The sequence below is a fragment of the Lissotriton helveticus genome, chromosome 12 (genome assembly GCF_964261635.1).
Source record: "Lissotriton helveticus chromosome 12, aLisHel1.1, whole genome shotgun sequence".
NCBI classification, from domain to species: Eukaryota; Metazoa; Chordata; class Amphibia; order Caudata; family Salamandridae; genus Lissotriton; species Lissotriton helveticus.
In genome coordinates this window covers 334002114-334023484 of record NC_136073.1, presented here as the reverse complement: position 1 = coordinate 334023484, position 21371 = coordinate 334002114, and the positions used below count along the sequence as shown (strand labels likewise).

Below are 21371 nucleotides of genomic sequence, written 5' to 3'. Positions count from 1 at the left end.
TGGGTTGAAGCGTTTCCCACATGTCACAATGATGCAATTACTGTTGCAAAATTACTTTTGAGGGAGATTGTACCTAGGTACAGTTTTCCAGTGATGATGGAGAGTGATCGTGGAAGACATTTTGAAAACAGACTGTTAAAATTGATTTGTGAGGCTTTACACATAGAGCAGAGGTTACACTGTGCATACAGACCAGAGGCATCTGGAGTTGTTGAGCAAATAAATGGAACAATTAAGAACAGAATTGCAAAAATGTGATTAGCTACTGGAATAAAGTGGACAGATGCTCTTCCACTTGTTTTGATGACTCTAAGAAGTCCACCTGATAAAAAGACAGGTTTAAGCCCACATGATATTCTTATGGGCAGGGTCATGAAGCAGGCATTCATACCAGTGGGAAAATTGATGACTATTAATGATAGCGTCATTTTGGAGTATTGCAGAAATCTGTCTGACGTCGTGACTTCTATATCTAATCAGGTGGGAACAGAAGTACAGACAAGAGAAAAGGAGCAAGCACACGACCTGTTACCAGGTGATTGGGTGAGAACAAAGAGTCATCGAAGAAGAAATTGTCTGGTATCCAGGTGGCAGAAACCAAGACAAGTTATTCTTGTCACAACAAATGCGGTGAAGTGCAAAGGCCTGAAGAGTTGGATACATGCCAGTCACACAATTTGTGTGCCTACACCTGAAAACTCTGATGAAGAAAGTGATACCACAACTGATTCAGAGTCAGAAGAAGAACCTGAAAGAAATCCAGATTCTGAAGATCACTGGCAGGTCGACATCTGGAAAATTCAACTGTGAATTGAAATTGTAGTGAGAAAGATTTGGATATCATAGTTGTAGACTCTGAAAATGATGGAGATCTGCTAGAAGTGGAAGAAGAAAAGGAGTCTGATCAGATTGGGATTCAAGACCAGGAGAGTATTGAAAAGCTGAAAGGAAGCTCTGAAAGCAGGAACAAGAAATCTGAAACTGGGAAGTTGAAGGTAATTGAAGAAGAAGAAGAAGAAGACGAATTGCCAAGTACCAGTTACAAGGATAGAGTTCCTAATGGAGTGAAATGGCCGAGTAAAGAAGTACCTGAGTCAAGAATCCGAATCTCTGATAGTGAAAGTGAAGACAGTGATGAAGAATCACAGATAAGAAATTTCAGAAAAAGATCTTGGAGAAATGAGAGTAATGTGACTGAGCCACAGAAGAAATTGCCAAGGAAAGGTGATAATTGGCCAAGTGAAAACGAAGGTCTGAAATTCAAAATGATAAAGAAATCAAAAGAACAGGTCAACAAAATTTCTAGTCAAAAAGAGCCTGAAAAGAAAAGTGAGGAAGGAAAGAAAATAGAAGTTATTAGTAGAAAAACAAAAAGGACTCTTAAGCCAAACCAAAAGTATAAGTCTCCTGAGTGGACTTATATAATAATTCCACCGGTAGTTGAGGTGAACAGTAGCAGTCAGGAAGAAATTGAAGACAATAGTGACAATGATTGATGCATTTTTCTGTTAAAATGTAAAATGGGGGGTTGGGGATTTGTTTTTGGCGTAAGGCTGAAAAAATTGTGTTAGATGACACAAGGTCGAAGAAATTGTGTTAGCTGGAAAACAAATTGTGACGCAAGGTCGAAGAAAAGCTGTTAGATTTAATGGCAAAACTTTTGATAATGTTGCAATTCACATAGACCAACCAATTAGTGGCAAGCTTTGCATCAGGAGAGATAATACATTGTTCGATAACTATTTTGTTGGAGCTAGCAATTGTGAGGACACTTACCAAATCATGGGGGGTTGGGATTTAAAGGTGGCAAAGGCCCGATTATTCCTGGAATTTATTTTGTTTGTGGAGACAAAGCCTACTATAACCTCCCAGACCATTGGTATGGGACTTGTTTTGTTGCTCTTGTTTTTCCGAAAATATTTCATGTTGACAGAAATGCAGAAGGCTCATTTGAAATCAGCAATCATGTAAATAGGTACAAAAGAGAAAGTTTCTCAGAAATTTTGGGAGACATTTTTGATCAGTGATACCTTTAGTAGGTATAACCCTGAATGCAGGCAGAATTAGAAAATTATCTACCATAGTTGACAGATTGTCAACTGACACAGCTAGTGGTTTCCAATTAGTGGATACTGAGGTTATTGCAATACGATCCATGGTAATGCAAAACCGTCTTGCCTTGGACATTCTCCTAGCTAAAGAGGGAGGAGTTTGTGGCATTTTACACGTTCAACACTGCTGCACATACATTCCAGATGAGAGTAGGAACATTGAGATGTACATTAAAAACATTTTTTTATTTATTTTTTTTTGTCCTCATGAGCCAAGTGGTCGATCCAAGTGTGCTTTTAGCCGCATAGACACGAGGCCCGACCCCCCCTGTAGCTCCGAGAAGCCTAATCCTAGGCTCCCGGTGCCCAGAGAGTCAGGTCCGACGTCCCCAGCCAAGCATGGAAGAGCACTCTCCCTTCGGGCCAGTTTGGCCAGTTGTCCAGTGACTATACGACCTGGGATGCTTCCCTGTGGACAAGGAGATTTTAGGCCTAATCATCGGACCCGGGAAAAAAAACAAAAAAAAAAAAAAACCCGGGTTGGCTAACTGTCCTTTCTCCAATTAATCAAAAGGTCCCAAAATCTCAAAGATCGGGGGTTACATGTTCTGGATAGGTCGACCTTCGATGTAGCATATAGTGAAGATAGCCACCTTGCGTGGGTTGGAGGGTTTATGTTAACCCAGTTTTTACAGATTTCCCTTCTTGCTAGAATGATGGCATAGAATAGGAGCTCTCTCTCTAATCCCTTGATGTTATTATTTAGGCCGAAGATGATTAAAGACCATGTGAACGGGATGGATGATCTGAGAATAGATTCAAGTGTTGTCATGACTTCTTGCCAAAAGGTGGCAATGTTCGGGCACTCACAGAACATATGGAGGTCTGAAGCTACTGGAAAGGAGCATTTGCTACAACACTTCCCGGGTTGAAATTTCGAGAGCCTTTTGGGAGAGTAGTATGCTCGGTGAAGCGTGAAAAAGTGATTGCGCCTCAGCCATGCTGGCTTGATGATTTTATAAAGGAGGGTAAAAGATTCCTCCCAAATAACCTCCATATGTAGTTCTCCCTCTGCACCCCAGAGTTTTTCCGGGAAGTTGAGGTCACGCTCTTCATCCTCTATGATGTGCCAGTAGAAGAGTGCTACTTCCTTTCTTCCCACAGGTCTCTCCACTAGGGTGCTTTCTAGAGTGCTATATTCTCCCATCATTGCTTTCTTCTTAGTTTGAATCCGAAGCCAGCTGGCCAATTGTAAGTGTACAATCCAAGAAAGTGGTGATGTTACCCTAAGCTTAAAAGTATCCCATTTCAAGATTGATCCTTCTACCAGCAGTTCCCCCCATTGTGTTATTCCGGCATCCAGTAGGACTCTTTTAACCACGCTGGCTTCTTGTGATAATAGCCCAGGTAAGTCCCAAATCGGAGCATGTTTAGAAAAATATCCTATCCCGGCCTTAGATTTAATTTGAGTCCATTCTTTTATGGTGCCCAGTAATGACTTCAGCCTAATTTTTTTAAAGAACTTCTGGTGGCCAAACTTGAAAAGAAAACCGTTCACTGGCAGATCCGAACCCAATAGCATTGCTTTATACATAAAACCATTTGCATTTCCCAAGGGGGTCTTGAGTAGCATCCTGGAATGGGTCAAATGAAAGGCCCAGGCATAGTATTGAAGGTCTGGCAATGCAAGCCCCCCTTTTTCTCTTCTCCTTCTCAGTTTTTTCCAGGCCAGTCTGCTGGATTTATACCCCCAAATAAATTAGTTAATATATTGCTGAGATTTTGCAAGCTGCTTGGTGTCAAAAGTCAGCGGGATGGAGTTGAAAATGAATGTAAATTTTGGGAGGATAGTCATTTTTATCAAACTGGTTCTCCCATAGATGGTAAGTGGGAGAAAGGACCAAGCCTTCATCAGGGATTGGGATTCGCGGGTAATCCGGGCTAAGTTGTTTTGAGCCAGATGTTCCAGGTCTTTAATTATTGTAACTCCCAAATACCTCATTGAAGATTTTACCGGGAGTTGAAGATTATGAATATTCCAGACCATAATCTCCGTTTTCGCTGCATTTATCTCATACCCCGAGAATTTGCCAAACTCCTCCGCTTTCTTTTTAATTATGGGAAATGCCAATGCAGGGTCGGTTGTATAGATGAGTATATCGTCGGCATAAAGACCGAGCTTCTTATCCCAGCCCGAAAAAGTAAAATGTGGAATGTTAATATCCTCCCTGATGGATTGTGCAAATGGTTCTACGTATAAATTAAAAAGAAGGGGGGATAAGGGGCAACCCTGCCTTGTTCCACGGCTAATTTTAAAAGGGGTAGTTCGTAGACCATTTATTAGTAGGGAAGCTCTGGGGTTATTGTATATTAGGCCTATAGCCCTACAAATTTTGGGAACAAGATGAAATTTTTTCATTATTATGTTTAAATATTCCCAATTTACTCTATCAAACGCTTTTGTGGCGTCTAGAGTCATGATAGCTAAGGGTAAGTCGAAGGTTGAAGCGATATCCACGGCTCCCACCAGGTCATAAGTTAAGTCGGCCAATTGCCGTCCTCTAATGAAACCCTTTTGATCAGGGTGGATAATTGATCCAATCTCGCTTCCCAGTCTCGCTGCCAAAATTGAAGTGAAGATTTTATAATCGGTATTGAGAAGCGAGATTGGGCGATATGATACACATTCGACTGGCTCCTTACCTGGTTTTAATATTAAGACTATATTAGCTTCCCCCCAAGAGCTTGGTGGTAACTCCCCTCTGATCAATATGTCATTAAAAAGATTTGTAAGGACTGGAATGAGGATGGGAGTGAGAGCCCTATATAATTCTCCTGGGAGACCATCCGGTCCCGCAGCCTTGCCCTGTGTCAATTGTTTAATATTATTAACGACCTCTAGTTCCGTTATTTCTTTATCTATATTTTCAATTTGGACGTTATTCAGTTCCGGAAGAGTTATGTTGTCCAGCCATTCATTTCTTTCATCTGCATTAGCATTGAGTTCCTCTGTATATATAGACCGGAAGAACTCACTAAAGGCTTCGCCAATGTCCGTATCTGTTAGTCTACTAGTGGCTTCCCCATCAACCCTCACTTCTTTAATAAAATTTCTGGACTGGTCGGCTTTTATTTTCCAGGCCAACAATTTCCCAGCAGATTCTCCATAATCAAAATGCGCAAGTTTGCTAGCCTGCCATCTTTTATTTAGCCTTTCTTGCAATAATGTATCTAGCTTCCCCTTTAGTTCTATTTTCTCCTCTTGATTATCCGAGGGGGCCTGATCTGATAACTCCAAGCGGGTCAGTTCTTGCTCTATATGAAGAATTGCCTCCCCATATTTCTTTCTCCTATAAGAGGCCCTACCAATAATACTGCCCCTAATAAATGCTTTCCAGGCCTCCCATACCATTACCAAAGAGGCAGAGCCTAAGTTTTGCTCTAAGAAGGAGGCAGTTTCATGTACCAGGTAGTCTTTCTCCTCTTCCTCCAGTAAAATTGTTCGGTCAAAAGACCAAGATGGATGAGTAGCTTTCTGCTCAAGTTTTAGCGAAAAAAGAATGGCAGAGTGGTCTGAAAGATGCAGTGGCAGGTATGTTATGTTTTTGACCATGTCTTTAAGGGAGATACTGAATAAGGCATAGTCGATTCGTGATTTGTGTCTGTATTTGTAGTTGTGAAAAGAAACTCCGATGGTTTTGCCGGCTCTTTGTCTCCATAAGTCATTCAAGCCAAGGTTCGAGATACATCTGAGAAGTGTGTCCCTCATGTTACTATGTGATACTGCCCTAGAAGTTGGGGATTTGTCCAATTTTGGATCTAGGACAAGATTGAAATCGCCCACCCAAATTATGGGGTCAGGACAAGTAATCAGGTGATTCTGCAAGATATTGAGATAGGAAGGATCGTCCTGGTTAGGTCCATAATAACTAGTAATGGTGAAACTCTTCGAATGTAGTTGGGCATTAACTATCAGCCATCTGCCACTCGCATCTGTTTTCCAGTCCTTGATCTGGACCCTTGCCGCTTTTTTAAAAATGATGGCGGTACCCCGGATACTGGCATTATGGTCCGTGCTGACGAATTTGTCAACCCACTTAACACTTTTAAGTATATCAGAAATCTCTTGTTGATTTAAATGTGTTTCCTGAATCGCAATGATCTGCGCAGGTGAGTCTCGTAAATACTGTAAAATTCTATTTCTCCTCGCCTTTACCCGCAGACCATTTACGTTCCAGGATATGAATTTAATATCTGACATTGATTCTAGACTCTATCAGCATGGGTTTCCCCTCCTCCGCTCTGACACCTTTTTTTTTTTTTTCTTCCTTTCTTTGCATGGTTACCAGTTGCTGGCTAAATCTATATCTGCTTTGATCAGACAGCGGCTTTGAGAAGAACATTAGATCGATTATCATCATGAGTGTAAACTTCGGTTTATGAGGACTTTTATTTTTTGCTTTCCCTTTCCCACCCCTGGAACCCCCCCCCCCAACTTACTCTGGCATGGTGTATTGCCAGCTTGTCGTCTCTGACGTGTCCCTGCTCCATGCCCTGATATCGCTATTATTGGTCTTCTCAATATATATATAGATAATGACACTTAGCGATTAGTAAAATTGTAGCTTTGAACTTTTATTTGCTACTTATATTCCCACTTATTGTAACTGATGGTAAACCTTGAGTTGCCAAGGTAATTTTGGGCGAAAATCTAGGAATCTTGCATAGGCCCCTTTACAGCCTAATTTAACGCAGGACTTCAGACAGTGAGTTGAACAGGGGATTAAAATCCATAGTGAAATTCCCATGTTAATAAACGTTTTATGTTATATATCACAAATATAGTTTTGGGTTCCTATATTTTAGTGAAGAATTTATGTGTTATTTTTTCATTCCCCCTCTATTTATTTATTTCATCTATCCTTTATTTCACCATTTTTTTTTTTTTACTATCCTTTCCTCCTTCTTCCCTTTTTTTTCCCTCTTTTACTTTTCCCTACCCCTTTCTTTTTGTTCCCTTTTTTTTTTTTTTTAATTTATTACTCCCTCAGCCAAGCACTCGTGACTTCTTCCTCCATAATTTTTTTTTTTTTTTCCCCTCTGTTTTATTTCCCTTTTTGTTTTCTTTTTCTTTTTGAAAAGAGGAGCTTCTACCGATTCCTCCCCACTTTTTTTTTGTTTTTTAAACGCGATCTGGAGAGTTTGCGTAGTTACTAATAGTGGCTAGTAGCTCATCCGCTTCAAGAGGAGATTTAACATTGTACATTTTATTGTTGTACATTATCCTTAGGAAGGCAGGGAATCTCATTTGCACAGTAGCTCCTATGCTTCTGAACTTCTCCATCCGTTGCCCTAATTCCCATTGCCTATCGAGTGTGGTTTTAGACAGGTCGGATCTCACATTAAAAGAGAAGTCTAAGGCTTTCAAGGTCTTAGCTTTCAGGGCTAGATTCAGAATCTTTTTCTTCAGTGAGTAAGTCAGGAAGTTCACCAGGATCTTCCTTGGTTTATCTCTGCCTGATTTAAGACCGAATGGGTCCCGGTGTACCCTCTGGATATCTGTTTCGATCTCAGCTAAGGGGTCATCAAGATTTAGAGAGTCTTTTAGTATAGTTGCTACAAAGTTCTTTAAGTCTCCTCCTTCTTTTCCCTCCGGGATTTTTAGAAGTCTCAGGTTATTCCTTCTAGAGAAATTTTCGAGAGACTCTACTCTCTCTTTAACTGTGTTTCCTTCCTGTCGTAGTGTCTGAATCCTCGCCTCAGCGCACTCCAATTTTGCCTTAAGCTCGTCAACAGAGTCCTCTAGGCCTCCAGTTCTTAGTGAGAGACCATCTACCTTGGATTCTAAGTTTTCGCACATTGTGCGGATCTCTGATTGAGTTTGTCTCGATTCCTCGAAGCATTTTTTCGACTCCTCAAACCCGTTTCTGATCTCTTGCCTCATACTAAGAAGTATGGCTTGGAGGGTGTCATCATCTTCACAGTGCCCACTACATTGACCCAGCTCTTTTATCTCGCTTCCTACCGCAGGGGTGGAGACTTGCTGGTCCAGAGGAGATATTGCATTACCCGCTTGCTCTACTCGACCCCCCATCTTTACACTGCTAGCTGGCTCCTCTGTCCTTGTTGTTTCCTCAGTCCCTCCCAAGTTGCTGTGTATAGTTGTGAAGATAGTTGTGGGCTCAATGCCGTCAACTACTAAGGAAGCCATTTGAGGGCCAGCAGATTTTTGAGGGTCTTGATTTATGTTTAAAACCTGGGGCAGGACCTTGAAATAAGACTTCAGTGAAGGTGTAATTCGGGGTTTTTTACTGGCTTTTGTTCTGCAATCTCCTTTGCTCTGACTTGCCTTATGTGGTAACTCCTTTGGGCCGGTGTAACGTAACTGGTATCCCTTCCCTCTTCTCAGCTCTCTTGAGGCTGGGGGTTGCGGTTTCTCAGTTACTAGCTCAAACTCAGAGTCCAGCTCTGACTCCGTAAGGGGCTGTTCTTCTGGGCTTCTTTCGGATACCTGTGGTTGGCCTGTGTCGCTGGGACTTACAGGGGCAGCAGAGTCCTTATCTTTGTTACTTCCTTTCCCTTTCCCCTTTGCCTTCCGCTTCCCCAGGGTTCTGGTATTATTTATGTATGGAGGCGCACTAGATGCCTGGCTGGGAGCTTTTAATTGTCCCTTAAATCTGAAGACTCTGGGTAATAGGGCTGGGGACTGCGAAAAGTGTTGTATATCTGTAGGGTCCCGCGTGACAGGAGGTTGGACCTCACCCCCCAATGCGCTTGAAGCGCTCGACACTCTCCCCCCCTGCTGGACCTCCTTACCGCACCAATTGCTTGCTGTCACTCTATTTGCAGAAACGCTGTGCACTGCTGCCCTTCTGCTTCTTCGCAGCTCCACAGCTGCGTCCCCCCAGCGGTAGGGTGCAGGAAGGAAAACCTGCCCCCAGCACATCGGCAGCTCTGTACACTGCTATCTTTAATTGAGCACTTGTTCCCGGCAGCTCAATCTGCCTCCACGCTATCGAACTCGAAAATCCGCTCGAGATCCTACTCCAAGGCAAAAAGCTCCGAGGCTCCCAGTTCCCGCTTGCCTCCTTGCTCAGCACGCACTGTTCTGCACACAGCTACCCGAGCCCGGTCCAGATCTCCTCCGAGGCGTCTCACCCTCCGCCTTCAAGCCGCCTCTCCTTTGGTCCTCGCTGCTTCTTGGAGCAGCTCAGCCGAGCGCCGAGCACAGTGCTCCGGAGCCCTCAGAGCCCCACCTGCAGGCTGGTGCTTACTCTTCCCCACTTGCCGGCCCTGTTTCAGCCCGTCTTCGTTCCTCCGGGTAGGGTTTTCAAAATTTTCTCTGACAGTTTTAACAGCGTCCTTGCTTCCTAGCTTGCCATTTTCGCCGCTCGCCCGACCAGTGCGATTAGCAGATGTACGGGGGCATGTTAACAGGAGCCTCCGTCAAAGGAGGAGCGCGCCGCTCTAACAGACGGCCGCCATGTAAAAAAACATTACCGAGCTTCAGTCGGAAATTGTCCCTTTAGAAGAGGATGACTTTTCAGAACGATTGTCCAAAAGATTTCAAGAAATCAAAACCTAGTTTCAAGAAATTGGTGGTTCAATTCTTGGCAAGATTCTGACACCTTTATTTGTAATAATTTTTGTGATACTTTTGTTGAAGATTAGTTGCATGTTACACAAGAGAAAGAAATATCTGAGGGAAAAGAAGAGAATTTACAAGATCAGAAAGGAACAGGAGAAAGAGATAGAACTGAAAGAGTTCAGCAGAGCTCAATATGAGAGTTGCAGACAGACAGCTGAGACAAGTCTTTAGAAATACTAACACAGTGAAACCGAATCATGTTCATCTATAAGATAAAATTTGCTAAGTTTTTGGGTGTGGTTTGGTGATTTTGAAATCACCAGATGAGGGAGTTGATGGAGCGAGATTTGGAAATAAATTTGTTTTCAACTCGCAAAGTTACACTTCCGTAATAAATAATATTACTTACAAGATGTGCGGTGAACTGTACTAATCAACCTAGAGTAAAATTGCAGATCACTACACGCGGGAAACTAATATGTGTGCTCATATATGTGCTTATGTTGCAAGTGCATGTGTGTGTATAATAAATAAACTAATTTTGTTTAATCGTTTTTGTCAGTACTAAATGCGGCTGTTTTATAATTGCATGTGCTTATTTCTGTGTGCACGTTTTGTTTTTCTTGTCTTAAATGTTGCATAAATCTGTTTGTTGCTTTATTTGCTTCTGCTAGGTAACATAGATTAATGGGTAATTATTAGCAAAGGTGGGTAGGAAACAGAACGAACTTTATTTCTCACATTAATCGATGTTTTGTGTTTGTTTATGCATTAGTTTTACGAATGGGCCTGACAAAAATGGATGGCGGGTTTTGCAGTTTGTGAAAGCTTGACCAGAGAAAGATTCAGCCATGCGCAGTTGTGCTTATGGAAAAGTCATCTTTCCGCTGAACAGTCAACGTCTAAACGATATCAGACTTGGTCGAGTTGAGATGTGTTCTTGCTGTCCTTGTCAAGGACAGGATGCGGCGGAACCTGCCAAGATTAAGGGACGAGAGTTCCTCCTCGGGAATTGTAACTTTTTGAGGAAGCAAAGAGGATGGTAAAACTATGAACAATAAGGGCTGTGATGCGGCCCCGGACTTGGTCAGAGGACAATGACCTAATGATGGGCCGATGTTAGTTTGGCCAATCGAGACTTCAGCTTTTGGAAAAAATGTTCGATTATGTTACTTTAGACTAGTTAGAAAGGTATTAAAACTGACCCTTTGACAGGGAGGGTGTGCTTGCTGTTCATCTTCTCCTGAGACTGAGACGTCCTGTCGGATTTTCTTGGACCACGTAAGGATTAATAGGCCTAATGACTTTAACTTTATTCTTTTAGGTGAAGTGAGTTTTAGACAGGGACGTTAGGGTTTAGGTGATGGAAAAACTGTTTATTCATTTCTAAAAATATGCTAACTGATTTTGTTTATGAACTGTCAATACTTTTGCTAATCCTCTAAAAAAATAATGCTTAAATAAAAAGATTTTAATAAAATCGCACTTTCTTTGAATAATGGTTAATAAATAAGATTCTTAAACTACAAGCTGGCCTTGTTATTTATGAGTTTTAGGCTAGCATTAGCAGATTCATTCGCCTAAGTGGCTTAATTAAATGCAAAGTTTTATATAACCATGGTGAGAACATTATACTGCAGTTGTATATAAATATGTATATAGTTTGTGAATAGGTTTTATTAATTAGGTCACATGATTCAGTTGCTCTAAATTATGTCATGTTAGTTTATGGGCCTTGTGAATGATTTATGATTAATGGTGAGTATTGTGAAGTTGGTTAGTGTTGCATATGGCATATTTTCTATAGGGGCGCTGGATCACACACGTCACATGCCCTTGCAGCACCATGGACGTGCTGCATTTATAATACAGGGCTCCTTTGTGCAAGGATTTACAGATGTGTCCGAAATTCTGACATGCCTGTTGGTGCAAAAGTGATGCACTACTGGAGCTGGTCGTAAAACTGACGCAACTCCAGCAATGTGTCCGAACACATAGGCGAGTCCCTTTTCAAAGGCCCTGCATCAATCTTTATGCCTGGTCTGAGCAGGTGTAAGCATTTTGACACAGTCAAGTCGTGGGGGCCCATTACGATGTCGGGCGGATTGCCCCCGCCAGGCACTAAAGACCCCTCGCCATATTAAGATGGCGGGGGGGGACCTCGGCGGACGGAAAGACCGTCCGCCGCTTTTCCGCCCCGGTCGCCTTGCAGCCGGGGCGGAGAAGGCATAATATGGTGGCGGTGTCTATCAGACACCGCCAGCCATATTAGGATGCCCTTCCTGACATGTTTTTCCGTGGCGGCAATGCCGCCACGGAAAGGCATGCGGAGACTCCCTGCGGGGGCCCGTTGCGGGCCCCCTGGGAGTCCGGGGGTGTGGGGTGCACATGGGGAGTACCTATGGTACCCACCTGCAGTTCAAAGTGCAACATGGCAGGCACCGCGCGGTGCCTGTCATTTTGTGCTTTGAAATGCACAACGTGCATTTTTACCATTGCGGCGGGCGGCGCTTTCTGCACCGCCCGCCGCAATGGTAAAAATACAGGATGCGCCCGCCTGTGTGGCGGGCGCATCCTAATGCTCAACGCAGGACCGCCGCTCCTATGGCGGGCGGTCCCGTTTTGCACGAGGATGGCGGGCGGGCAAAGTCTGCCCGTCATCCTAATGACCCCCATAGAGTGACGCAAAATGTAAATTTCACTGTGCCTCTTCTACTTGGATTTTTGCATGGGGACGCTTACCCTGCTTACATTATACCTGCCGCAGGTATAATGGATGCAGGGCTCTTAAAACGGGCCCGTCAGTTTGTAGATAAGGAGCACAGTCACTTACTGATTGCGGCATCACTGTGTAAAAAAAAAAAGTGACGCAGCAGCACTCCAATGGGAGTTGTAAATGAGGCCCGATTTTTGGAGCCCTGGACACATTTTACGCATTCACAAGATTCTCTGTCCATCAAGTCAATCTGAGAGGAAACATCACAGGCTCCGGGAAGACAGGGATGGTACAAGTCAGTATACAAGACACATGCTTAGCTAATCATCTAAACCCAAATAAAAAAGACTTTGCCACAGCCGGGATATTGCAAAGTAGGTCAAGCAACATCAAACCCATTGCATTTCTAAATTTTGTATATGGCTTATTCGCCTACGGGAGTTCCATATTCATGGGAGACACATATTCACACGGAGCGATCGGTAAAGTGTTTGATCTAGAATACTGTTACTCAAAGGTGGTCGACAAATAGCCTTCTGTGCATGGGTCTAGCAAAAACGTATTTTTAGCTGTCACATCCGTTTTTGGATGGTAATTCGCGGAAAGCTTTCCATTTGTAAAAAAAAATTAATGTAGAATACGTTGATGATCACCAACACTTATTCACATAAATAAATTAAAATCGGAAAAATGCAGAAGACATAACACATCTTCTTGTGAATTGCGGGCAGTCAAGGCGGAGGATAAATGAAGCATGTGTCCTGAAAGAGGAACGGAAAGCCTGTGTAAATAAGAGATGCATGAGGTCATACGAACAAGGGAGGCCATTCATGCACCGGCCACATCCACATTTTAGCACATTTCACAAGTGAGGAGTGTACTCCGAGCTATCAGAAGCCTTTCACGAAGCTGACCTTGGCCAGACCTGGTCGAGAAGAGGAAGAGTGAGGTGCTGGCCCCAAGCACGGATACTCCTTTCCTTCTGTAACCTGCATTTCACTTTCCACCAGAACAATGGGACGTACAGGGCTCCTTGTACTTCTCATTGTTTTTCTCCTGGTGGTGGATCAGTTTGAGAGTCAGTCACTACAACCCAAAAAAGGAAAAAAACGGAGGTCCAAAGAAAAAGGTAATTTTTACATTTATTTTTACAACTTGAACATGTGGCAGTTTATGAAGCGCAGAAAGTGTAGCCTCACTAAATACGTTTCTCCTATAAACAGCATTTATGTGTCATCAGTTTTAACAGAAGAAGTGAAACTATCCTACAGAATGCTATTATGCAATTTTGTACCTAGAAAGTTCAAGGCTGATGAAAAAATATTACGGGACCCCGTTCAAGTAACATATACTATAATCACTACATCATCAGCACATCTCTGCTACACATTACAGTGTGAGCAGAATTATTTTGATGTGCATGCCTGCCATAGAAATAGAAAAATATATTCCTTCTGTGGCGGGGGTCGGAAGAAGGCTTCAAGAGTTGCTTTGAAGTTTATTCATGGCTCTTTAAACACATTGGTGTAGTAATGTCATCATGGCAAAATGCTCTTAACTTGATTGGACATAGACTAGGCACAGGCACATTGCATACAACTGCACAAAGACAAATATAGGTGTGAAAATACATGGGTAACAGGTACGTCACCTTAGTAAGAATAACAGGAGAGAAGAAACGTTCTTTTCTTTCACTGGTAAATACACCACGGACTTTTTATAAACGTCTCATAGCATCAAGCAATTAGAAAGAGTGTTATCTGGCAGGACTCTTTATTAAAATTCCACTGTAAAAATAATTATGTGTGCAAAACTCAGAATTTAACTGCGTGCCTAAATTAGAATTAGCTTTGGGGAGTGTTGGTATCCCACTGCCGGTACTGTATTTTGTGGGTTTCCAGTACTTGCACAATCCCTCTTCCTCCTGTCAGGTCCGCACCTCCTAATGCACCATTCCTGAACCACTCCCTCTCAAACGCCCTCACACATTTCTCACGCCCTGCTCCTCAGCACAGCTAAGCTTCAGAGACACATTTCCTGCGCTTTTTTTTTTTACAAAGAAATACTGGGGTGAATAAAAAAATATATCAGTCATATGTTTTATTATTTTCAATATGGCTATTTGTAAAAATAATTACTTGACCGACTATAGCCTCACAGCACCACTATATCAATGCTGAGTATTTTGAAATGCCTATTTCTAAATCTCTTGTGTAGTAAAGAATAAAAAAAATAGAGTCAGAGGAATCATCTTCCGTTTAGGAATAAATGATGAAGATTTGATACAAGTAATTATCGATATTCACTTGTACAACTTCTAATAATTCAGAACGGCTGTTTTTTAATAATTTTTATTTAGTAGTTGAGAGTATACTGAGTGCACCACAAAACAGAGAGATTAGGTTAAACTAGCGTGTGCAGACATTTACAACCGGAAACACGTAGATTACACTGACAGTCGAGATGTGTGGGTGCGTGGACGAAAAAGGAAGATTAGTACATGGTTGGGAGGATGATGGCGAGTTGTACCGCAAGGGCCTTCACAAAACATGGTAAAGAGAGAGCAGGTCATAAGTAAATGGGGCTGGGTCACTTGATACTCTAGCGGGATCCGAAGAGAAGACCTGCTTGCAGATACATTCTTTTAAACATGTCATATAGGGACATTGGCAAATGGGCTTTATGATTGCCTCCAGAGTTTATGGACTTATGTGCTATGCAGTATGAGAAATCTGGGTGGGCAGTCTTCAAATTCAAATAACAGATGTTATAGAGGATGCAAGCTGGATGTGGGAGATAATGTAGTTGCTTTTGACTTTGGGAGATGTAATCAAATTAGCTTGGGTTATTGAGCAAGCAGTATCAGATTTAGTACAAGCATGGTGGTGTTGAGTAGGTCCATTAGTAACCCAACCATATGAAAAGAAGAGAGTCTGGAGTGGGACTTCTTGGTGAGAGCCATGGCCTGAGCTTGCAAAGTAGGATGATTCGAGAACAGATTTCTGAAAGCAAATGTGTATATTCATATAAATGACGAGACCTTTTGTGCAGGTTGAGAGGCAGGGTGAAATTGTTGATGGCGTGTCTCATGACGAATGAGAATCCACGGCGAATTTTTAGAGTTAAGATAAATGTCTGACTTTCTTATTTGGATGGTGTACATGTATGAAGTATGGAAAAAGAGAGGTCAGCGGATGACATTTAGCAGAAAAAAAGGGGAGTGTGTTGGTATATTTATGAAGAACAATGTACTGTGTGATAATATTGCGCCCAGAGGCTCCATGATGGATCAAATAGCAATTAAATCATTAAGGATTTTCTGTGAGACACTTCAGATCAGAAGGTCTGGTGGGGTTCTCACTCCCTCTTCCCCTTCCCCTCTCTCCTTTTTCTTTTTCTCCTTTCATCCTATTGTTGAAAATAGACATTTTTGCTACCTTTGTATAAGATGCTGATAATTTTTATATTTATTTCCCTTCTTTTGATAAGGTATCATCGATTATGTTAACTACGTTTTTGTATTGTCTATTTTTGTCATTTATTCTGAAAACTCAATAAAATTATTTTGAACTTAAAAAAAAGAAGGTCTGGTGGGGGGCATGAGTCTATGTTAATAAATTGCTTAGTGCTAGAGAGCTAGAAAATGAACCACATATAGTGGGTGACTTAGACTTTCAGCTGCCCAGTTACATTAGATGTACATGAAATTGTGTGTTTTCATTTATGGAACAATCATATGTGGTTTAGCCCTGAATAAGTTGGAATTTATAAGTCAACTTCACCCAAACAAGTTGATGAAATATTAAGACACTATCTATGGGCAATGGGATTCTTGATATGATATTATTAAAACACTATGGATGCTCAGTAATATTTGAAATAGAGGTGGACAGTGAAAGAGCAATTGACTTGCCTTATAAGGATCTTCCTTGTTTTTTCGATATGTGATATATGTTTTGTTATATATTTGCATTTTTAAGACAGATTTTTTGTTTAATACTACCATATACATTTTTATTAGCTTTCTTGGCATTCTATTTTGTCTTATTGTGTACAATGGGCTTATGTATGTTCTAGATGTGAGATTGAATGGTGTGGAGTATTATTGGTGGTAGAGTTTAACACTCACTAAGGGGATCACTTAAGAACTTGGTCTAATTTTTAATCAAACCACTCAATATGACATTCCCATCACCCAATAACACCCCACTCTCTCTTTCTCTCTCTCACTCAAACTCCTTAGGAGTTTGCAGCAGAATTTCGTTCACTATCATCATCTTTACACCCACAACCCCACTGTACTTCCTATTCATCACCGAGAAATGGATCAACCCAAAAGCTCTGTCAATCCTTCAGTTCTACAGACTAATTACTTCACCATCTACCACAAAACCTGTGCTAAAGCATTTCTTCTCAATACATAATCCACACCCACTACTGGCACATCACCCCCCCATCTTTTGAAATGCCTTTCCACATCAGTTATTGATTCCTTAAAATCTAATAGTATGGCCCCTGTTGCCTGCCATGTTGGATCAGATCAATCTCTGATGACCTTGATATTGCCCTTCAACCTATTCTTGCCACTACTGCAATCAACATACTCAGGGATCTTATTGCAAGACCTAATAAACTGCAGAATGCATGTTTCAATACATAACACATTCTTTTGTAACCTGGCCACTAACTCATCAACACACACTTCTCACCCACTTATAAATAGGGTATAGGCTGCATTTAAGACCAATTTAAGGATTTTTACCCCACTGCCCATCATTTAACAACCCATTTCCCTCTGGCCTTGTTATCTAAAATATTCATGTAATCTAAAATATTCTGGTCAATCAATTTATTTTATTTATGATTTTGGAACTCTCAAGAGATCCACATAAAAGAGCAACATAAAAAATAATTACAAATACATTCAAATACGGTGGAGGAGCATAGAGAAAAAGCAATTACATATCCACTAATATAAATCTAGAAAACATTTTAAAAAGTTAAAAATTCTATAGCAAAACATTTCATTAGGGGGATTATAAATGGCATCCATTAAAGAACTGGCAGTCAAAATACTTAATTGTAAACAAATTGGTCTCAACCACTTTCGTCGATACAGCAATAGAGCCGGGCATACAAAAAGAACATGAACAATGTCCTGGATTGAGTTATTACACCGGTTGCACGTTGCTGAGGAACCATACCATCTGGATAATTACTTGTTCAAAAGGAGAAGGTCCTGCCTCAAAAGGAACCAAAAACGCCGTATACCATGAGGGAGGTTCCAAGAGGCATAAGGTTGCATGTTTTTTAATAGGTAGGATCCAGTGACCAAAGAGACACCCTTCTTTAGGATACAAGTATCCCTATCCATCCTAAAACTTAGATTCCATGTAGCTAGTCTTAGGGTGGACTTCAACTGGTATGTAGATAGTGTAAACAGAGTTGATTCATCCAATTGTAATAGAGTAACCGCCCTTCTAAAGTTTTTTTACAATTAGAGAATACTCTTTTAGGGGTCCCAATAGTTCTTTTTGTATAAGATATCTTAAAGTATCTGGTTTTCCCTTTGCCAGATATGAAACCCATCGTACTATCCCAGCAAGGCCCTGGACCCAGCTACTACGCATACCAAATTCTAACCTAAGGGTAGCCACAGTACCGCCATTGTTAACCGAAGTTAAGTGCCGTAAGAGTCTGCCCTCGGTAGTATGTAAGAAACCCCGTTGCCCCAATTCAAGTAGTTCGGTACCATAAAGTAAGGAGGACGGGATTTTAGCGCGGAAAGCCTCTAACAGGTAAACAAAATTTCTTTTGCCTGTAGATTTGTAAAGCGCACTTAAACCCTTGCCTTGTGCCATTGCCTTCCGAATGTTATAATCTATATGGGCTTTATCACTCAAGTTGGCAGATATTATTTTCCCTAGAAAGACATATGATTTTACAGCTTCTAACTTGTGTCCACCTACCGACCACATCAAATTCCCATGTATCTGTTTTTTCTTTCCTATCCTACGCATGACTTTACTCTTTGAAATATTTATCTTCAAATAGTGAGTCTCTGCATATGTGTGGAGTGCCTGCAGACGTCTATTTAGGCCTTTTGGAGTTAGGTCCAATATTAATATGTCGTCTGCATACAACAAACATATAATTGGTTTATCCCCCAAAACAGGGGCAACACCTTCACTTAAAAATAGGGACTGGGGAAGGTCAGATATATATAGGGAAAATAGTAACAGAGCCAATAGACAGCCTTGTTTTAGTCCATTGGCAGAGGGAATGACTTGAGATAGGCCTCTTTCCCCTCCCTGAAGAACTCTACACCAGGTATCAGATTGAAGATCCTGGACTAAATCCAGTAACAGAGATGGCATGCCAAGGTCCGATAGTTTCCTCCACAGCAAAGGACAATCAACTTTGTCAAAAGCTGTGGAGAAGTCTATAAAGGCTGCATAGACTCTCCCACCTCGGTCCTTGATATATTTGTCAGATATTACTTGTAGGGCCGTTAAGTTGTCCATCGTGCAATGCCCTTTACGAAAACCCGTCTGCTCAAAAGGTAGTACATTATTCTTATCCACCCAATCCTGAAATAACTTTAGGAGACACTTTGCAAATACTTTTCCAATTGCATCCAAAAGGGCAATTTGGCGATAATTTTGTGGGGCCATCCGGTCTCCCTTTTTAAAAAGGGGAATCAATATGCTCCCCTTCCAAGAGGGGAGAACAGTTCTACTCAAGAAACAAAGTTTAAACACTGGGTGAAGAATTTTACTCCACGATACATAATTTTGCTTTAGGACCGAAATAGGAAGCTCATCCGGTCCCATTGCCCCAGAAGAACGCAATTGCTTAATAGCCAGTTCAATAACTTTTTCAGAAGGAGGACCTAAAGCATGATTATCCGCATTAATTCTTTTTACAGGTACCACCGTTCCATTACTTGCGTATAAATTTGTGATGTAATCCTCCCAGGATTGTTCTTCAATGGGAATTGGAAGTGAACTTAACCTAACACCACATCCCTCCCCTATGAGTGACCAAAATATTCTTGCTTGGCCTCTAGAAGCAGCCTCCCTTAGTTTAATCCAAATAGAGTCCTCCCCATCTTTTTTCATTTTAGCCTTTAATCTTCTCCTCCTTCTTTTTAATAAAGCTATTGTGCGAGATCTTTCTGGAGATTTATTCAGATATTGTTCTCTTATTAGCTTATTTATTTCTATGTTTAATAATCGGAGGGAGCGGGGAAGTATTTTAATAATTCTTTTCCCATTAGATTTTTTTGCAACAAAAATTACCACCTTCAAAAAATCTAAAAAACACACTAATTCAAATCCTTTCCAGTTTACCAAATCATTTAGTGCAGCATCAAGGATACTCTCCAAACCCCTCATGGTCCTAGCATTCTAATAACATCTCCCAGATTTGTCTCCAAAACTTACCAAATCACTATCCAAAGACCAACAACCAATTTTAGAAGGATTTATATTTAAAAAGAAAGCTAATACTTTATGGTCACTATAAAGTGTGTGGGAGACCTTAAGGTCTTTCAGTAGGGAAAAGGCAGAATTTTCCACCATTACATAATCCAAGATTGATTCACTCTGATTAGCTTTATGTGTGTAATTCGCCGGTGAATCAGAGGGGAGCCTTCCATTCACAATAATCCCATCTATTTCAGTCAATTCTTCAAGGAGCATTTTCCCTCTCCTATTTGTCTTGATATTCCCAGGAAAAAGAGCTTGGGGAATCTGCAGAGATTCCTCCCTATGCCTGTTTCTATACAAGGACAAACTAAGAATAGAGATTTTACAATTAAAATCCCCTACCAAGATTATATGGGGAGCCGGTACATTTTCGGCAATTTTCTTTACATAAGAAAAAACCTTCTTTAAAATTGAACTAAAACAAGCATCTGGAGGAATATAGACATTTATCAAGACAATAGGTTTACAAACTTCAGCATTGTCAGGCTTAAACAGCGATACTGCCTGGAAAAGATTGCTAGGATCTAAATAATGGGAACAATTCCAATTTATCCGATTAGACAATAGACATGCTATACCCCCTCTTGCTCGACCTCTCTTAGATGGAGAAGCTCCACCCTCCAATACAAAATAGTCCCTTCCTACCGAAATTTTCTCAGTGCACCACGTCTCTTGGAGACAAATCACGCTGGCCTCTAATGTGTGAAGGGGATCACTGACATAATATAGAATGACAATATATAGACTTACCAAAATATAGTCACCAAAATATAGAATGACAAAATATCGAATTCCTATCTACAAACAGGTAAGTACAAAAATATCGAATCCAAAATATAGTCTGTAAAAAATATAGTCAGTCAAAATATAGAATTTTTTTAAATGTCTTAAAAGTAATTTAAAATTAATGAAAAAATGAATATAATTAACTAAAACATACTTAAAAATACTCAAATAACCTTAAAATTAAGATATAATTAATTTAAGTTATTAATAAAAAATGTACAATATTTTACCGTAGGATAGCAGGAGGGTAACATTTAATATTACCACTCCAGTGAGTGCAACAGTAGGGAAAGCGTTGGATAGCGTAGGGGTAAAAAATAGTATTCCCACTCCAGTGAGTGCAAAAGTAGGGAAAGCGTTGGATAGCGTAGGGGTAAAAAATACTATTCCCACTCCAGAGAGTGCAACAGTAGGGAAAGCGTTGGATAGCGTAGGGGTAAAAATTACTATTCCCACTCCAGAGAGTGCAAAACAGTAGGGAAAGCGTTGGATAGCGTAGGGGTAAAAAATACTATTCCCACTCCAGTGAGTGCAACAGTAGGGAAAGCGTTGGATAGCGTAAGGGTAAAAATTACTATTCCCACTCCAGAGAGTGCAACAGTAGGGAAAGCGTTGGATAGTGGGAGGGTAAAAAATACTATTCCCACTCCAGTGAGTGCAACAGTAGGGAAAGCGTTGGATAGCGTAGGGGTAAAAAATACTATTCCCACTCCAGAGAGTGCAACTGTAGGGAAAGCGTT

General features: G+C 41.1%; 1 protein-coding gene across 1 annotated transcript in view; it reads left to right on the top strand.

Moving 5' to 3' along the window:
• The first annotated feature begins 13279 nt into the window (after positions 1-13279).
• The window catches only part of CLEC3A (C-type lectin domain family 3 member A), a 74507-nt gene continuing 66415 nt past the window's right edge, over positions 13280-21371 (top strand). Inside the window, exon 1 of the mRNA XM_078668356.1 lies at positions 13280-13484. Coding sequence (XP_078524482.1) covers positions 13370-13484 — 115 coding nt within the window. The 5' untranslated portion in view covers positions 13280-13369. The remainder of the gene's footprint in view (positions 13485-21371) is intronic.